The following is a 20,745-nucleotide window of genomic DNA, read 5'->3' as shown; positions in this document are numbered from 1 at the left end:
CAGTCAAGAAAACAAAAACGTTGTTTCTGCTGCTTAACTCTGCAGTCATGCTGCTAGAATTTACAGGATTAACTTTGTGTAAATAGTTTCTCTTTCATTTGTGGGATCTGGAACAGGTCACTACAAGTGTTTTGTATGTACGGTTTGACCAGGAGAACTGTGTTGGTTAGCTATGATTGCTCGTATGAATCACCTGGGACTACTTCTGGTTCTTGTGTGGCAGAGCCAGTTTGCATAATTAGGAGAAAGCTGCGTGAAAAAGCCACTGGGCTTTGGAACCTCTCCGGGTTTTGATCAAAAGCCCCTTGAAGCCAGAACCCTCTGGCTCTAGTTATCAAGCTACGGAAAAAGTAGCAACTGGAGAAGATAAGGCAATTTTGGAAACTGTTAAATCTCTGAGTTCTCCGTGTCTCGTCCCTGAGAATGGGAACATAGGCTGCACGTGCAGTGACCCACAGACACAAGGCTGTTGTAATTTCAGAAGCAATGCAGCCACTTAGAGGTGATTTTTCCACTGGTGTGTAGTCTCAGCTGTATTTAGTATATTTGTGAAAATAGAGTTATGATGATGTTGGAGCCAGACCATTTTGAAAAATGTTTTGGTCACTACAGCAGGCCATTAAATTGAAGGAAAGAGTTGTGCTGATGAACTCCTCAGAGCCTCTACAGTGTCACTGAAGGTCATCTCTTGGGGCTTCATCTGCAAGACCTGAGGGAAGCTTAGAGGGCTCGGGCAGCTGAGGTGGCATTGGCTTGAAATACCTGGGCTGCTTGAGAGGGAGCTTACTTGTGGTGCTGCCACCCTTTCTGTGTTATCCAGCCCATTGTTTTGCTTTTTCGCTTTTCTTGGCTACTGTGTGTTTGACCTACATCTGGCTGCTAGGATGCTTCTTTGGGAAGAGGTTTTTCAGTGTGTGCCTCTTAAGCTGCCAAGGCCTGACTGTGAATGCTGTGTCTCTAGGAGACGTATTATTCCTACTGGAGAGGTAAAATGCAGTGGGATTTATCCCCTTACTATGAAATTAACATTGGTGTTTGTAAGTAACCATCAGGATTACTCATTTCTGAAATAGAGTGCAGGTGAGCTGAGGATGAGATTCTTCTCTTAGGGAAAAGGTGGCTTTGAGAGTGTTTCGGTGCTCCTCAAGGAGGCGTGGGGGGCCGAGGAGTGGGTTGCCCAAGCAGTTCCCTCAAGGCTTGTCAGGAGGAAGGGGTATGGGAACCCCTGGGGATGCGCCAGAGGATGACACCTGGGGAAATGCTGGAATCCAGCAGATTCGTTTCCCCCAAGGCACAAATCATCAGCTCTCCAGCAAAGGGGAGGGGTGGCTGGGAAGCCGCCTGCCCTCTAGGAGTCTTGCAGCTAGAACTGAACCTGAATAGCTTTGCTGCCAAACCTCTGGGCACTTTTCTCAGTGCCGATGCCTGAAAAAGAATGAGCTGCATCGGCAAAAGGATTTTTGTGAAGCACAAGAAGAGTTGAAATGCAAGTACTGGACACAAGATCCTAGGAAATGGGTATCCTTTATCTAATTCACTGCATCTATTTTGTATGTTCTATGTGAGCAATCCTGGGAGTTCTCTGGTAATCACATGAAAAGGGGTTTATAGGATCAAGTCCCCAGGGCTTAGTCTTGTAAGATGCCAAGCTGTCTAACCCCAGACAAGGAAAGCACCTGAGCTTGGGCTTTAAGAACATGAGTGATCTTTTTGTAATTAATGGGACTTGTCACATGCTTATAATTAAATCCACATGTAAAGTACTGGGTTGGACCAGACTTGCAGGTTTGGTACTCAGCATCCTGCAAGATAGAGCCCAATAAAGTCACGGGGCTACCATATAGTAGAACCTGTGCACTGTTTTATAGAAGAAAATGTTAACAAAAAATAGCTAAAAGATTATGGAATATCATGACATTCAAAATACAATTTTTAAAAAAACTTTTATTCAATTTTATTGTTCTCCTGACACATAGAAAAAGAAATTGTTTTGTAGTACGAGATATAAAATTTAGAACAGGTGCTATTTTTCTGATGTGTAATATAAGGGAATGAGCAATAAATGTTAATAGAAAGTCCAGTCTGAAATCTTACAAGCCAAGCTTCACAGATTTACCAAGAGTAGAATGAAGAGTGCGATGGCTTCCCCTTCCACATCCTGCACCTCTCATCACCTTCCTCAGTGGAAGTCTTCAGTCTGTCATTCCCATTCTCTGGAGTAAACATTTTACAGCCTGTTAATCATCTTGTAGCTGAGAGATGTTTTGACTAGATTACAATTAATTTCAGTATTTCCTGCATTTTGCATTTGATTGCCCAATAGTTTATTACAGGTATTTTACGCTTGAGGATTCTGACACCATTGGTGTTTGCCATGGTGTCTGTTCCCAATAATGAACTCCTTGGGGGAAGGAGGGTCGATGCAATGTACGTTTGGAGGGGAAGTAAGAATGGAGTAGATGAATGTGGCTTTTCTGTGCAATGTCTTCCAGACCAGAGATTTCACTTAGGATGCACTTGAAGCATGGTTCCCCTTAAGCAAACAAGATAATTTAGGGCCCAGGACCTTAGCTGTTGTAGACAGGTACAGTTCCATTAAAGACTACAGCGAGCAGCAATTTCCGTCAGCTAAAGCTGTGGTTCTGGATGTAGGAGAAAGGATGAAAACTCTGCTCCTCTTGATGGAAATGATGCGCTTCTGAATGCATGTGGTTGCCCTTGGGAAGTATGGGCTTCATGTCTTAGGAACACATATGGTCATGATTAATATCCTATGCCTGTCCTACAGAGCTGTAGTGAAAATCCTTTTGTTGTTGGCCTCAAATAAACAGCATTGCATGATGGGAGTAAAAGAGAAATTTTCAAAGCTTCGTCAGACAGTTAGAGTGTTAAAACTACATTTAAACACTTTAAGCAAGTGACTCATTTCTTTGTGTTTTTGAGAGATGGTGAATGCTTTTATCTTCTCATGATTTCCTTGGTGCAATATCTGTGAATGACACAGTGACAGATATATGCTACTCTGATAAAGTGAGGTTCATAGTTATAGGAATTTCTGGAATGATGCTGTATTTGTAAATGATGCTATGGATAGATCTGCCATGTAATGCTCATTGCATGGCCAGGAGAACTGGAAACACAGAGGCTGCATCTGTGAGCAATGCTATAGACCAGGACAGTATCAGCAAACAAAGACACTATTAACTAAATAGAAAGGAGTCAGGATTAAGTGCTTTGTGCCTCTGAAGCTGCTACGCCAGGGTTGGAACTATAAATATACTCACAGTATATTCTTCCAGGGAGCTTTCTGTTAGTATCTGAATGGGCAAAAGAAAAAAAATAACCTCTCTCTGCTAAAGATGATGCCCCAAGTACATCTGAACTCACAGCAAGTGCTACAGATGGAACCAGAGTGCATCCAACTTTTTTGTTTTGCCTTTCAATCCTGAATCTTAATTAGTTCCCTACTGCTTTAGTACATGCACAACATTTTAATAGTCATAAGGACTTACTCCAATCCACGTTGCCATTTCCACAATTCACTCTTTCATACCAGTACCAATTCTCACTTCCCCCCTGCCCCCCCGGCATTTAGGAATAGCGTAAAGAAAACTAAATAGCCAAGCGTGTAGCTGTAGATTGATGAGGTTGTCACACCACTCTCTTCACCGTTTTCTTCCAACCTGCGCTGTGCTCTAATAGATGGATGATTGCTGGGGGAGGGAGAGAGTTAGCAAATCCCACAGCCAGATGTTCAGGGATGGACAGAGCGACCTTCTCAAGGAACCCAGAGGAGTATAACTGTGTCCTTCTGAGGGAGAAGGACACTCAGGTGCCTCCGGCTGCCCGTGTTTATCTCTCTTTTCAAAAGGAGCACAAATGGGCTCAGCATGGCTGCAAGGATGGATGTTTCTCAGTACATCGCGGGAAATGACCAGTCATCCGTCTCTTCACTGTGGAGTCTGCCTGCAGCCATCAATCTTGTAGCCCAGCACGGCAGCTCCTTTGGCTTAGTTTGGCTCAACGTTAGATGAACAAAGGGAAATGAGAGCTGAGCAGGGGGAAGGAGAGAAGAGCAACTATTCTCTATTTCACTTTGTTTTCCCCTTGCATGGATCTCTCTCCCTCTTCCCCATCATCATCTATTTTCACCGTGTTTTGTAAGGTGTGGAAAGGGCCCAGAATGTCCATTTTCAGTATCTTAGGATTTTACAACATTTCTCTGTTAGCGGAGAGGAGAAAGGAGAGAGGTATTGAAAAGGCATAATTCAAGGCCCAGAGCTTCCATTTTTCAGACTTTTCTGTGGCAGTTTTCAGAGCAAGCCTGCCATAGTTTAGCTGCAGTAGGCAAAGTGAAGGAATAGAATAGCTTTTCTCCATCTTGCTGTTTTTCTCCCTTGTTCTTCCTGATTCCTTCCTCAATGCTACTTTAGTGTTTTCAGGTGTGTACTTCATCTCTCCATTCATGTTCTATTCAAAAAGCAATCAACAGAGCCACATGATGGGGCTTTCTGGAGAAAGGTATGTACTGATTTCCAGTGCCGTGATGGCAGCTCCTGTCAGCAATCGCAAGCTCGCTTGAGTCAAGTCTGCTTGATGCAACAGTGCTAGGGCTGTGCAGGCTTTGCACAAGCTGCCTGAGCTCATCCAGCACCCGTGGTTCCTACTGTGAAACTGGAGGCCATGCCAATATCTTCGTTGCAGTTGATACGCAGCCCATCAGGATAAAAAACACTCAGATTTGTGTGATTGTACACTTAGCACTGAATTAACTGATTTCAGCACTGAACTCAGATGGGCCAGTTTTTGCCTGAAATACTCAGATTTGATGTACTTTGAGTCAGGCTGGAAGCAAAAGAGGTGTGAGAATTCACTACTTGCTGGACTTCCACAGCTAGGGTCTGCTTTTTTCCACAGTGAGCTGTAATGTGGTTGCTTATTCTGTTTTCCCCTGAAATTCTTGACTCTGGATATCATAGCAGAACATGTTTGGCTTATTTTGTAGAAGGCTTATTTAGAGATAGCATTGTTCCCCTTAGCACTGCCCCACTATGATGTTTGACTGATGTATTTAAAAAAAATGTGATTGCATTTACTTTTTAATTTTCCTGGATGACCTCAATGATGTAAGAATCAGGTCTGAAAGAACCAGTCTCCGCTGCAGAACTGTGGTTGGAGATTTCTCTCTCCCAATTTTTACTGTAGGCAAAGAACTGAGATCTCCCAGGCACACACAAAGCTTATTAGGAGATTCAAGTCCCAACTAAGCACTGAGATGGAGCAAGGGAACTCTGTAAAAGCAGATATTGGACATAGAGATGTCCGAGGAATCTTTACCTGCTTTCAACCCAAATGTGCCATCTGGAGTGAATAGACTTATGCCAAGATGGGGAAAATTTATACCATCATGGGTTTAAAGAGCTGCTTTGCAGTTTGTGCTGTGGTTTTTTTTTTTTTTCTTTCTTTTTACCATAAACCTAAAGCATAAGCCCTCAAGAAAAACATTTGTTTAGTGAAAACCAGTTTCTCCTCCCCCACACCTTGCATGAGCAGGCATTACAAGTGGGCACAAGACCTTTCTGAGGGGGGATATTCAGGGAATTCTTTTTCCTTATGAAATAGATAGCATCCTTTTCCAACCAGCATTTAACTGTGCCCCTTTTGAATGAATGGTCATATTTTCTGCCACTACCAATTTTGCCTCCCTACAAATTTTGAAAAAGACAAATCTTGTTCATGTTGTCATGAGACAGCCTACCCCAGATGGCACATCTGTGTCTTGGGATGCCCTCTGGCTGGCCTGTTGGCAGGCATTCCCGTGGCTTTGAAGGTCACCTTGTTTACACCTTGCCTTTTCCCCCCTCCCTATTCAGAGTCTTGCTGAGCCTGCAGGCTGGGCTTCACCATCTGCATTTTCTCTGGTGCCATTAATCTTCCTGTTTACCATTCTGTTATTAATTCTAGAGTTCACCTTTTTGTCTAAACGCTTTATAGGCCTCTTGGAATTTCTTGCCTTTTTGTGGCAAGAGATCTGAGCATTTCAGTAGATGATTTGCTTTGTTCTTTCCCATTTCTGAAAGGATACCTACTAGCACCTCATGCCATTTTTCTATTAGAAGGCTTCCCTCTTATAATAACATTTTTCAATTATATAGCTTCATCTGTCAGATGCATCTTACTGTATGAGTAAATATTATCCTCGTTCCTTGGAATTTGTGAATTGGCCACTGAAATCTGGTATCTGCGGAAACAGTCCTGCTTTTTCAGTGTTTTTCTTGGCTGGAAAAAAATGTGTTTAAACCTGGCTTTGTGAGAACCTGTAAGAACACCTTGCATTTTTGGTGAATTTATTTGAATGCCTGAATGCCTATGAATATTAAACAAGCCCTACCAAACCCCAGAGGATAGATGAAGGCTATCTCCATTTGACAGATGATGGAAAAGGAGGGTACCTTTGTTGGAGTTTGACCCAAGATCACATGGTGAGACAGCAGCCATGCCAAGGGCTAAGATGCTTGTTCCCTATCCCATCCTAAAATCACTGCCACTTTGCAGTGGCCTTTCTGTTCTTCAGTGGTTTATGCAGGTTTGGTGTTTACCGAGTCAGGGATGTTGAACCAGCTCTGCTTGGCATGGCTGACTTCTGCAGACGCCATGCCATGCAAATGTGGCTATCCTGCTTCCCAGGCCTGCCTGGCTTGCAGAACACTGTCTTCCTGTAAGTGGGAGATTTGGAGACAGAGATGCAGGATCAGGACCAGGATACCTGTATTCTCGCTAAGCGGTGCTAATAAGCCCTGCTGCATCCTTGCTGATGCCTTCAGAGCTGACGGGGTGTCTCTGCCTGCTCCCCAGCGCTTTGGGTTTTAGAAGGACCTCATTAAATGGAGTTGCCGCATCATATGGGCATGTGGAGCCAGCCAGAACTGAGCACTGCACTCAAGCAAATAACCCCCCTCAGTCCGGAGCACGAGAAGGCGCAGAGCAGGCTCCCAAGAATCACTGCAGGACTCAGATTGGCTTTGGCAGGTTTATCAGCTCTGGCTTAGTGCCGGCTCTGCTAGGCCCGGACTGAATTAATTGGGATGCTTGTGCACTGCAGTTGAGAGATAACTGCATTACAGAGATTTATCTGTTACTAAAGGTATCCCCTCCACTGTCCTCGATAAGGAAGAGGAGAAGCTATGCAGAATCTCACAGAATTTGCAGCAAGGTTACAGCGTGGCTGATTTTAAGCGTGGTTTATGTATGGGTTTGCATTCAGTATGAGTGGTTTTATTCAGTGCTGTCACATATGGAAATAGTACAGGTGATTTCAGTGGAGGTCTGCTCCCCGTTGCCATTTGCAGAATGTGCAGTGTAGGGGTGACTGGCCCAGCTGTGTGGTGTGGGGGTGACTGGTGTTTGCCAATAGCTATCTGGTTATTGGACAATAATCAGATTCTGGTTCTTCTGATGTGTCAAAAGGCCCATCCGTCTGTGAGAGCGTATCTATAAGACCACTTGCAGATAGGTTGGCCAAGTTATTTTTTTACTCCAAACAGGCCAGAAGCTCTGTTAGGGTGAGGCAAAGCCTCAGGAATTTTCTCTAAATTGTAGCAGTTACCCAGTCAGTCTGTGTGCAAAAGTATTGCCTATAATGTTGCCTGATACTGCAAAAGCCTGGTGCACTGTGAGCCCATCTAGAACACAGATGCAAGAGTGACCAGAACACAAATGAGTGCTAGAATAATGTTATTGAATGGAGATATTCCTTCATGATTTGAGCCCTGAGTGTAGTTACCTGATCCAGCATTTAGCCTAATATTGTAATTTGGCAATCTTTGAGAAGCAGGTATAGTATATTATATGTGACAACGATTTATATCTGTGCTGAGAAATAAATCTGTAAAGAACTTCCAAGAGACAACTGACAAGAGAGCTGGTTGTTTTTTTTTTTTTTTTTTTTTTTTATTGAGAGATTTTATGGAAGCGTTCTAGTCTGCCAAAGAAATACAGCTGCTTGTAAAGTCCACATTTTGATGATGGGTTAAACTAAACAATGCTTAACCTTATGTTTGAGGGCCTCTGCTATTTTCTGCAGCCTTATTTTTCCCTGCTGTTGTGTTGTAGCCTCCTGGGCTATATTTTAGCTAGGGCCTGATAGAAGCTTTCCATTGGATCCTGGTCTTAAAATTCACAGTCCTCTGATTCATTGTCCTCTGATATTTCTGCAGTTTACGCCCAGGCTGAAAAGTGAGTGTACAGTTGCCCCCCCTCATAGCTTCCTCTGCCTTATCCATCTCTTCACTTTTTCCCCCTACCCCCTCCTCCCCCCCCAACCTCCCCATGAGACTAGCAGCTTTGCAGGAAGAGGTGCTAAGGAGACACTGGGATTTTCCAGTCTCCCAATGCTCCCTAGAGCAAACCTCAGTAGTGCTGAAAATTTGCAATAAGTGTTTACTAAGATTCATTTTGGGGCATTATAGGATCCCATGCCTCCAGCCTGGAAAGGAGTTTCCACTTAATGGCAGACAGTCCTCCAAACTATTCTTTCCACACAAAACAGTTTGTTTCTGAGGAAACAAACACTCTCTTATTTTTAAATAATCTTGCTTCTAAACTGGTTTATCATTCTCTTTGACTGAATTCTTGTTCTCACCATGGCCCTGTTTACCTTGAAAGTGCAATAATATACATGAGGTTTGAGGGTGGAATTGGTAAGGGAGACACAGAATTACTGGAGTAGCCTTACAATCTCCAGTATGGCCACGGCTTTATTGTGTCTGGCTTGGATTAAAAATAAAGTGAATTTGATGTTTACTAGTCTCTAGGGACATTTGTTTGGCTTTATGGACTCATTGTGAGAGTCCGCGTTATCAGTAGTCTAGTCTCAGAGGAGTCCCAGGGCTGGGCTGGCAGGAGGTCCTCTGGACCAGGGCTGGAGAGGATTTTAAGTGTAGAACTGGCACTGACAAGTTTGCTACAGATGGGTGCTGAATTGCAGTAGTGTTGGGAGAACAGGCTGGGTCAGCAGGGACTGTGGAAGGTCAGGATTAAAGCATAACAGCAGTAGCGTGAACATCTGCCCCTGGGATAGCAGGAGATGGGGCTGTGAAAGAAGGGTTTTGAAGATCCAGATCTCCAGGAGGAGTGAAGATCCGTATTGCACTGTGCTGGCAGACGCATGCTTGTGAAAAAAGCTTGCAGAGCCTTCCTTTCAATATACCTTGTTCTGGTCACTGCTATGAATGCATCTATTCCAAGGAAGGTAACAAATCACTGTACTGGCCATGAACGTAACAAGCAAGCAAGCAAACAAGCTAAGAAGAGTCTGGTTGTGTGTGCACAGAAAAGCTACAAAATCTGGTTATTCATTCACGTAAGGCATTGTCTCCTCTTTCTTTCTTAAGGGATTCCATCCCCCCTGCCCCCACCCTTTGCACTCTAACGCTATATTTGTGCCTTGGAGATGTGGAGATGAGCATATGATGGATGGATGGATGCTGCTTGTCTGGGTTTTTCACCACCATTTCCCCTGGGGCACTCTGTCTGCTGGCAGAGAGCACCATCCCAAAAGATGGTATCTTTTGCAAACTCGACAGCTAACAGACAGCTTCTCTCTCTGCATATTTCCCCAAAGAAGAGCAGGCTTAATCTGGTTTTTATATGGCATATTTCATTATAATCTTTTTGACTTCCCATGTTCCCAATACGCCATCATAAATAAAACGCTGGGGGTGGGAACAGCAGAGATGCTGAGGCTTCACACTCTTGTGACACTGATAGATTCTCATTTTAAACTGTCATGGGATTTAATTGCTTGCTGAGCCACTGCACTGCACTTTCAGACACATCCTGCCACATCCTTTTAATGAGCTTAGTGGCTGCATTCGCTCAGCAGTAGTCCTGTTTGCTGTGAATTAGGTGGCTTTTTTAGACCACCTACATGATTTTAAAGAGGTAGTGGTTGTTAAGGTAATATCCTTGGATTTATCCATCTTAAACAGCACTTCATGGGCTCTTAATATATAGTTTCCTCTGGCACTTTTTATGTTCCAAAAAACCAGCACCAAGAAACAAAAATGCAAGGATCTATGTGTGCAAAGTCAGTGTTTGTCTAAGAGGGTTTTTGGAAGCCGGATTGCTTTGGTTTGCATAGTAGCTGTCTCTGGCGTGATAGATCATGCTGGAACTCACCCAATAAGTATCTCTGTTCCCAATTAGAACTGGAAATGGAGCTGCTTACGAGTGCACAGAGATGATGGCTTGGGTGGCAGCTGCTACTGTGGAGATGGAAATGATCCATTGTAAAACAAATACGTTGCACTGTATAGAAAAAGGGATGGTTGTTTTTAATTTATGTTTCAAAGAGAGGCAGAAAAGTTGCTTGGCTCCCAATGCGTTGTAAACCAAATGTAGCATATTTAAGGGCAGGAATTTGCAGCTATTTTGGTGAATCAGAACTTGAAAAAGCCCACCATTTTGTAGGATTTGTGAAAATGTGCTGCTTTTGGAGGCAGCAGTTCAATAAAAAACAGATACAGCAATGATGCTGGCATGGGTGCTTGTTCAGATTCTACCACCGCGGTCTAAGGACCTTGATAAATAGAGAGGTTGCTGCACTGAGCCTGGTAAGCAGAAATAACCATGTTAGTTTAATCACTATGAAAGGGGCTCTGCCAAGTTAAGAAACATAAATTTTAATTCTATGCACACACACACATATTTGAATTATAATATATGCACAATATTTAGCTGTGCCACCAATAATACTGTGGCTTATTAAAACGGGAAGAATTCTTAAATAACATTTTATTTTTCATTGGTGATTTTTGTTGATTTGACACTTCCATTTTGTATGGTTCTGACTATTTCCTATATCTCCTACGCTAACCAGGTGCTATTGCATTTGCAATACTAATCAAAGGGAAATTTATCCACAAACCTTCTTAAAATTTTTATATAAAAGAGTAAGGTTTTAGTTATAGTGTTTTTACTAGTAGTTATTACTTGTAATAAAGATTATGTTCTCTGAAATTGCAATGTCTGAAGAAGAGTTTGTGATACAAACTACGAGTTACAATAGAAAGAATTTAGAACAATTAGTGGGTAGCAAATATTATTACCTATATTTAAAAAGGATTTGGATGTGATTCAAGGATTTAAAGACCCATAAATTCTACATGAACATTTGAGAAATTGATTGAAACGGTAATTAGGTATAAGCAGTAAAGCACCTGGGAAATGATGATATAGGTGGTTCTAACTGACTACTCTTTTATTTCCTAGCAAGGAAAAGCACATCTCAGTACTTTCTTAAAATTCTTTACATGATATGTAAAGAACTAATAGATGAGGTGGTTGACAATTTGCTTACACTTTCTGAAGCCCTTTGGTATGTAATAGGCCTCCAAAGAGAAACAAAGCATTGTCTTGGATCAAAACTTTTAGAATAAAAGATGAAACAAAGAACAAAATGAAACAAAGAACAAAATGAAACAAAGAACTTTCATTATAGAAAAAGGCTAACGGTGCATCAAGGTTTGGTGTTTGGTCCAGTGTTGTGTAATATAGTAAGGAACAAGGTGGAGAGAGGGTGTACCTTGTAAACTACCAAGATTTGCACATAGTACAAAGTTATTTAGAACCATCGTGGCCAGGGAAGTCTGTGTGGGCCTCCTTCGGTAGATGGGAATGTGCTTGGTGAATGGGCAGCGGGATGGACATTGTCACCTGTGTGTTGAAAGTGTTACTTACAAGAAGTTCTTGGTCCTGTTACAAGGTCCCTAATTCTGCTTAGTATGCAGCTTGGACACCACAGGACACTGCCTGAGGGGTAATACAAAGAATATTGTAATGCATTTGTTTAAACGGGGGATGTGGCTTCATCTGAAAATATCAGGTGCAGTATTGGTCCATCTTGGGAAGATTCTTGAAGAATAACAGGGAGTTCAGAGAGGTCTGACAAGACAAAGCCACATGGAAAACTTCCCACAGCAGAGTAATAGAAAAGATTGTGATTGTTTATCTTCAAAAGGAGAGGAATAAAAAGAAATGACAAAAAAGTTTGGTCTTTCAAGCCATAGTTTAGCTGTTGAACTCACTCAGGTGGGAGAAAATTGAGGGCAAAAGTGTATCAAAATTCAGAAAGGGCTGGGCTATTCTGTGCATTTCCAGAAGAGCCAGGTTTAGTATAAGTGGAAGTTATACGGCATTTATCCCTCTGGATTGACTTGTTAGAGATCAGGATGAAATCTAGTATTAGGGTAGATTATTTTCTTTGCATTTCTCTCCTGACAGACATACATACTTTCTTCTGCAGCATCTGATATGAATGCATAGTATAGCACAATAAATATCAAAGCAAACAGAGGGAAGTTTGGGGTCACACCTTAATTTCTCAAGCCTAGAAGACTGTTTCTTTGGCCTTGTTTGAAGCTTCAGACATTGGCTGGTGACTTCATAAGCAGAACAGTGGGTGAAACAGACCTCACTTTGCTTCTGTACAGCAGTTCCCGTGGTCTGGGGGAAGCCTTGATCTTTCACATGAAAACTACATTTCAGGCATTGAGTTGGCTTCTCAGTTTTCTTTGGGGTACAGGCATAAGAGAAAAACATACTTTTCTAGCTTTTGTGGGAAAATCCTGGAGAGTTAAATAGGAAAGGGTAAACTAAGGATTTAGTGAAATGAATTGAATAATCCCTAGTAGTGTTTAACTATTTCTATAGGTTAACTGAACCACTGTTTAGATTTTTGGAGACTTTCATCTCTGAGGATTCAAAAAGTGGTTTGGAAACATAATTTCTTGTCTTCGTTATTGTATCCTTTACAGACTAGCCATCTTCCAGGAAGGACTGAATTCATTACAAAGATTGAATTCCTTACTAAAAGGTTGTCTTTGGACCTTTGTAGGTTTTTATACTATAAACTTTACATTCCAGATAAGATAGCGTCTGCCATTTCCCACTTCCTAGAGCTCCTTAGGAATGAAAGTGGACTCCTAGAAGCTACCAGTGGAAAAGAAAATGAAGGAGTTGAACAGCAGTAAGCTTAGCAGGCAGATGGGAGGCAGCTGCCCAGAGTTTCTTTTCACTGGATTTTCAGCTTGCTAACTTAACTTCTTGGTGACTCAATCTCCCCATCAGTAAACTGGGAATAAAAGTATTACCTCACACTGCCTTGTCAGTGGGATGTTAAATTTAATAATTAAAATATGCTCTAGGAGTTTTGGATGAAAAGTCTCCTGGAGTGTTGTGGGTGGGAAGTAGCAGCACCACACAAACCAAACATGCCTATTAAAGACAGCTGCTGTTTTCTGACCTTCAAGCCTACCTTTCCCTCTGACTTCACGTTCAATATCTCTGGAACAAACAGGAAGTAGTTTTACTTTCATGTATATGTTTTACTTATCCCTCACCCCTTCCTTGCTCATTCCCTTTTTCTAATGTATCCGTTTGCTGAGTGTGTCAGTATCCAGAGACAGGCATAGCTTGTCACAGTGAAGACATGTTTGTTTCCGATGCCCTTGAGCTTGCTTGAAGCTACTTCTCCTGCTGCATGTATGATGACCCCTCGGGTTTTGCAGTCCCCCAAGGTTCTAAATACAAAGAAATGCCCTTTTGCACCTAAGCACAGGACTTTGAAACCAAGCCAAGCCCACAGCCAGAGATGATTATGGAGGTTCCTTAGTGACTTTAGATTCAAGTGTTGGGATTTGCACATAAATCAAGTCTAAAATCCCTTCTTTCTATTGAAATGTCTGGATTTAGCATCCAGGGGGAGGTACTAGGAGTTCATACAGGGAAATTTAATCTGTATTATTCTCTGTTGACTTCTCTGTCTTTTTTATAGCTCAAGTAAAGGAGAAGTTGGGGAAGGTGGCATAATGGGCTGTGTGTGCAGAGCTTAATGCTGAAAACAGAGGTCTGATTGAATAGACCTCCTTGTGATGAGAAGGGGGATCAATTCACTGTTGACCCTGTCCCATTGTGTGGGTTGTCTTGGGAGTTTCCTTTGAAAATCCCAGTGGTTTGGGTTTTCTGCATGGTTTGTACTCAGCCTTTCCCTCCATGAATAGAATAGCTTTTGCTGGAATTTTTGCTGGATTTTCTGTGGTTATTGGCTGAGCAATGCTCTCTCACTTCAGAAGACTCGAGCAAGCATGTTGTGGAAGCACTGATCAGGGACCCTGAATCATTTGCTGGCTTAGAGTTTTTCATATATAGAATAAACATATTCCTGGGATGCAATTGCCCCCAAGAAACAGATTATACTTTACTGTCCCAGGTGGAAGTGTTCATTCATTATTTGGATTGCAGGAGTGATTTGGGGCTTTATAAACACATGAATTTCTGCCACGCAGAGTTTACAACTCATGGTGATAGAAAGGCAGGGGAGCTTCAGGCAAACTGGGGAACACAACACAGTCCTAAAAGATAAGAAGTGGACAGAGCTATGAAATAAGGACACTAGATGTTGATTTGTGAGCATTGGTCCTGTACCTTATTACTTTATAAATCTGTTGGCCTAGAGGAAGAAATTAATTTTAGAAGGGAAGGAATACTTAAGAAATCCACACCTGGCATTGTCAGGTAAAAGAGATGTTCAGGATGTCTCCCTGCCATGGGGTTGCTCTGAATGAACTCCTGCACGAGTGGGGTGGAGGCCAGGATCTACAAGGAAAAGTGAATTCTTCCCTAGGTATATTTTAACATCATGCTAAAATTAACATGCTGTATTTGCCCGCCTGCTGCACAGCCTCATAATCTAGTTGCAGCATTCGGAAGGGGAATAAATCTCTGTTCCTTCAATTGTACGGCAAGTTGCACCAAGCTTCCTCATAAACCCACACTGTCTTTTGGAGTCCCATGCCCCAGCCCTGCCCTGGGCCAGCCTTTGGCTCTTCCAGAAGTGCCTGGGGGTCGTCCTGTTTTAAGGGCTGGATTTTGCACTCATAGCTGTGCTGACTTGTCTTTCTTCATTGGTGTAGGCCCATTTAGAACAAACTGAAGATTTTATCTATTCAATATTAAATGAAAATTCAAGACACATCCCTTTGTTTGTTCAGTTTAAGTTCTCAGCATCGCACCACACACTAGCTTACCGCTTCCCCTTGTGTGAAACGTGCCCTGGTGTAGGAGAATGCTGCTTGAAGCTGTGCTGTATAAACTGTGCCAGATGCTAAATTGCATTAAACAACTTTCTACTTCAGGAGATCAGATCTTCATATTTGTTATTTCACTATCTTAGAAAGCCCTGGTTTTGTTCTTTATTTGAATGAAGCATTGGAAGTTTACATAAAGGAAAAGGATTTCTTTCCCCATTTATTTCCTCCTGATACAATATGTCCAGCCTTTTTTTACTGTAAGCAGACACAGACTTCAGTGTGTTTTGTTTTTCAGAAGTTGATCTGCCTCTGAAAAAAGATGGGTTTACGTCAGAAAGTACAACTCTGGAAGCCTTGTTGCGTGGAGAGGGAATAGAGAAAAAAGCGGACACTAAAGAAGAAGACACTATACAAGAAATCCAGGTAAAGGAGAGCCCCATGCCCTGCCAGCAGGGCTGGATTTTACAATTTGTCTCTAAGCCTAGCAGATTTTGTCCTGTGACAGAACAGTGCATCTGTTGATAGTTGTGTCATTCTACTGTCAAAATGTTATCAAACCATTGTGCTACACTGTGATGCTCAAAATGAACTTGGGATCTCGCACACTTCTCCTGTCACAAGAATCTCGGTCATTTGGCTGTGTTCTGCACAGCTCCTGTGTCGGAATTTGTTTTGCAGCACTATGAGATGATTACATATAAAACTGACAAGCAGAGATGAGTCCCAACCATAAACTGAATTTTAGTGCCTCATATTTAAAGTGAATTTGGACATGGATTTGAAGTTGGATTCACAGCTGCTAACAAATATGTGTCATTGCCTTGCCTGTCTTTTCTTCTACTGAGAAGCCTTCAGGAAGTATACAAGCAAAATAAATAACTAAAAATATTCTAATGCTTATTAACCCCATTATTAGTGATGCACATATGAGAAACATTGCCTTTTCACATGCATTATGCTTTGAAAGTTATTTGTCAATGTTCCATTTCATCCTTTAACAATTAAAAGTAGAAACACATTTATGGGTCTTTCATAGAAGGAATTCAGCTAATATAAAGAGTTCTTATATAAGGGCATGTAACTTTATAAAGACATCTTTAATTGCTAGGAGAGTGGTCCTTTCCTGAGCGAGCAGCAGCACATCTTTGATGATGCTAAAAAACCATTGTGCTATGAGCCTATCAGTGATTTTTAGCGAGAGCCACTGGCAATGTGTCAAACTTGGTAATCTTGGCTGAGATACAACATATCGCATCCATACCTAAAACTAGTAAAAATTTGAATGGGAAGCCCCCATGATGAATGAAATGAGCATAAGCATCACATCTATACGCTTGGAGCTCAGTCCTACTGGTCTATTTGACAGAAATTTCACACATACGAGGGCAGCAAAATTCGGTTTCCCATTCCCAGTTATACAGGTAAAGGAGCACCATGAAAGAGGAAGAACCCCATGCTCATGGAGTGGGGAAAAGCTCAGCATGAGGCCCCCTCTGTGTTTCCTTCTTCAGTAGTGTATCTGGGTCTATTAAGCTGAGAGCCCTAAAGCTGTGTTTATACCTGCTTCCAAGCTCACAAGAAGTCATGGAGCAGCATCCCTATGAGATCCACAAGTGCCTTTGGTTGTTGCTGTGTGATCTGAGCTCCCAAATTATCCCCAGCAGCAGTCCAAGGAAAGAGACTTCAGACATGGTGGAACTGACGCAAGTCTGGGCATTGCAGAGCAGGGAGGGAGGGAGTGCAAAAGTATACAAAACGTTTTCAGCTAAACTGCTGTAGCTGTGACCTGTCACCTGGATGCAGGTTTCATGAGAACAAATGCAAAAGGCATGTCTTGCTGTTGTTTCTTATGCAAGCACAGCTTATCTGGATTCAGTCTATACAAAAACGATTGCTGAAGCCTTTACTTTTACTAGCCAGCTTTCAGTGTGTACTTCGGCACCTGGCAGCTGGACTGTACCAGGCCAAAATCATCATCAGTGCCTTTTATCCGTATGACAAATAAGAGAATGCAAATCTCTCTTTTGTTGCTTAGCATGCTCTTTTGTGCTGTAACTTGAACGGGCCCAGCCTCAGTGGTGGTGAGATTGAGCAGGTGGGATAGAGATAGTTGTAATTCCCACCTCAGTCCCAGCCACTTACCACCCTCAAAATCACAGTATCTGTCAGAAGACGACTTGGTATTAAGCTGCACTGAAGTATATTGGGCTGGGAAACTGTTTTAGAAAGAGAATAAGAAAAGAGAAGTTACTTTGCTAAAAAGGGCATGGACCTGCTGTACAGTTGGTATTTAACAGTGTTGAGGATTTTGCCCTACACTAAATTGGTATTGAATGTGTATCTGCATTGTTTGCTGGAGGAGGCCTAGAATAGCCTTTTGACCAACACATCAGAAAGGCTATGCCCCTTCTACCAAGAATTAAAGTCATAACCCAAATTCACATTTGGTTACTTATTATCTCTTTCTTAAATTGATGCTGTAATTTTAAATGAAGAAAGTGGTTTTTAATATTTCTCTTAACTGCTCTTGTGTAGCATTATTGTTGTAAGCTAGCTCCTTTCCCTCCCACATATGGTATAGTTGCAGCCTTCTCTTTTTTTTGGAGATACTTTAAGATATGAAGCACTGTGAAAATATAAGCTTATATCAGTAAGGCTGCATGTTTTCTTACATAGCACTAGTCTACTCATGTGCAACGTTTTCTGAGTGCTTCAGTTTTCTAAAACGCAGTCAATTAATGTATGCAATTGCATGAATTTTGGAGAAACATTTTATGTATGTAGAACTGGAACTTGCTTAACTTTTTCATGCTTTAGTATTTAGTACTCTAGTTACGTGAACTTATATTTCATGATGGTCTGACCTCATTAACAGCCTCCTGAGATTTAAAAATAAAAGGAGCAAAAACCAGATTAAGACTTGATCCTCTACCATGTTCTAAAAGTTGTTTGTACTTTTTAAAAGGGACAGCGCCCAACATTAGTCTTAAAAATTTAGCTAATAAATTAAGAATAAATTTGTATAGTTAGGCTTCCAAATACAGGATTTATTTAAAGTGAAATTTCTGTTGTATTCTTTCCCACAAATTTAGAATTCAGTGCTTGAGGTATGAAGGAAGGAAAGAAAGCAACTGTGTTTTGCTCCTGTTCTCCCTCTGCTGGCTCTCAAATATCTGTTAAGTAGAAATTATAGGGAAGGCACAAATACAGTAAAAGACTGAAAGCACTCCCCATCAGTTTAAAGTCACTGATTTGAATCTGCATCGTGGGTGCGTGTTGTAATTTAAATGAATGGTGACATGGCAAAGATAAGTTAGTGATTCCAGATTAGTCCCTTACGAAATAACACCACACCATGAATGGCAGGAATGGCTGGGGTCCATTTCTGTATTTCTAGCAGACATGCCAAGGGTTGAGGAGATTTCAGTGGGACTTCTTTCCACATTAATGTTGTGGTGGTTTGTCTTGCCTTTGTCTGTGTGATGTCCGACTTGTGCATGTTTTCAGGGCAGCCAGCCTGTGTTTGATTTTATAGAAGTTACATTTCAAAAGATCAAGATAAAAGGATTGAAATTCCCTCACCTGGACCATCTCACTGTTATGCGAGATGATGAATTACTGTTCCTATTAAATAATTAATTGAAGGAACTATTGCTATTGCTCCTATTAACTTCAATGAGACCTGTACTTCCACAGCGTTCTCATGCAGCAAGATCCCTGCTTCCAGATTACAGAATTGTGGTGTAAGCCCTGAAAGATGTTACTAAACATGACGCACTAAACAAGCTGGAATATATGGGGGAATTTTCTCTATTTTTGCTAAACAAAGAAAATTCTGAGCTGCCAAGGAGAAAAACACTGATTTCTGTCTTCTTAAAGTGCTTTCTAAACATCAGAGGAAAACAAAACAATTTAAGGTGCAAGAAACCAAAATAAAAAAATAATGCAAACAATTTCCCAGACAGGGCCTGCAGTTATGCATACTAATACTTGTGTTGTTGTGGGATATCAGTGCTCAGTGATGCCACTGTTATTTCTTAGGAACCTTTTTTTCGTAGTTGACTGATATCAGTGGTATTTTTTAATAAGAACTCTCTGGAGAACTGAGGGTGGAAGGGAAAGCAAAATTTGCTTTCGCAGAAAGAAGTAGGGGTTCTGGGATCTGATCTGGCATTATATCATTAATCAACTGTAATTTAATAACCTGCAGTCTCTGTGGTAAAGAGCAGCAGTTGGTTGTATGTGTCATCTTCTTTTCTTCTAACCATTTCTGTTTATTGTTCAACCACAGAGGGTTTTAGAAAATGATGAAAATGCAGATGAAGTGAATGAGGAAGAGGACTTGGAAGAAGATATTCCAAAACGAAAGAACAGGCCTAGAGGACGGGTAGGTAGAAACTTTACTGGAATGGAAAGGAAGGAAGAAAACCTCTGCTTTCTAGTGTATATTTGTCACGTACGTTGTATATGCAAATTGTATATTCATGGATATATGATAGTGATAATTACACTGTAGGTAATTTTCAGTTATATGGTTGAAGATTTTTACATATTTTTTCAGTTTATTTTTGTGAATTACCAAGAAAAAAGACTCTTGAGAGTAAAAATTTGGGGTAAATATATTATAGTGTTGTAATGTACAACAATTGTAATGTAAACTGTAGTAATTATGATGTCATCCTGCTATTACAATGCTCTTACTTTAAAACAACATTTACTAATTACAGAAAAGCAACAAATTCAGTCATGACAGTCAAAAGAAAATAATTAATAAAAGTAACTTGAACTGTGTTAATACATTTTGCAGCTTTCTCCAAGGTAGCACATTGTGGCTGACACTGGCTCTCTTGAGCCCATGGCAAATCTTCCATTTGCTTAAAATGGGCAATATTTTATCTGTAGGGGAGTCTGTGTCCCTTCTCTTACCTAAGATGTCTTTTCATAATTGCAGCAAGGCACCAGTTAAGTAACAAGGCCAACATTTTAAAACTCGGAATCAACATTTTCAATTGTGGCCCCTTCAGCTAGGCATCTAAATAATCGTGACCACAATTCTCAGAAGTTTTGAGCATTTTCATCTCTCTTTGGCTCCAGCGGATGCTGCAGTGGCACAGGAGCTCTAGAAGTACCTTTTGATGTGTTTGTAGGAGTCAAGCAAGAAGGGCCACATTTTAGACCAAATGAGTAGGATATAATAGCTTTTGAATAAGAGAGAGACATGAAACCACATTGAATACTTGCAATGTACTTATGCATCAGACCCTCTCTTTTGGTTTCTTCTGTTGTTGTGTTGTTTCAGTTTTCTGCTCCTCTTTATTTTGGAGCTTAAGTCCTTTAATATAAGATCAAAGCACTTTAATAATTGGATAAGTATATATTTCACCTTCCTTATTCTCAAAATCACCTGAACCAGTTTCTTTCTTTCTTTCTTTCTTTCTTAGCCAAAGACCCCCACCTGGAAAAAAATTTTCCAGAAAAATGTAAGTTTCAGAAAATTTGTATGAACCAGTAACCAAAACCAGGAGTTAGAATCGATACATGCACACAAGCTTGACTGTAGTGATCAACTAATATTCCAGGCTAACAACTCTTTTCTAATAAGTTGCTCTCACATAAATTGCGCATGCTGGTTAGAGTGAGTGAAAGAGTGAATAGC

At 41.2% G+C, this 20,745-nt stretch overlaps 1 protein-coding gene across 2 annotated transcripts in view; it reads left to right on the top strand.

Annotated features, from left to right (window-relative positions):
• DPF3 (D4, zinc and double PHD fingers, family 3) overlaps nucleotides 1-20,745 on the top strand; it is a 93,484-nt gene that overhangs the window by 13,869 nt on the left and 58,870 nt on the right. For both annotated transcript variants that reach the window (XM_009882250.1, XM_009882258.1), the window contains exons 3-4: nucleotides 15,385-15,512; nucleotides 19,381-19,476. In XM_009882250.1, coding sequence (XP_009880552.1) covers nucleotides 15,385-15,512; nucleotides 19,381-19,476 — 224 coding nt within the window. The remainder of the gene's footprint in view (nucleotides 1-15,384; nucleotides 15,513-19,380; nucleotides 19,477-20,745) is intronic.

This window comes from Charadrius vociferus, unplaced genomic scaffold (assembly GCF_000708025.1).
Source record: "Charadrius vociferus isolate BGI_N301 unplaced genomic scaffold, ASM70802v2 scaffold50, whole genome shotgun sequence".
Lineage (NCBI taxonomy): Eukaryota > Metazoa > Chordata > Aves > Charadriiformes > Charadriidae > Charadrius > Charadrius vociferus.
This window is presented reverse-complemented; position numbering and strand designations above follow the sequence as displayed.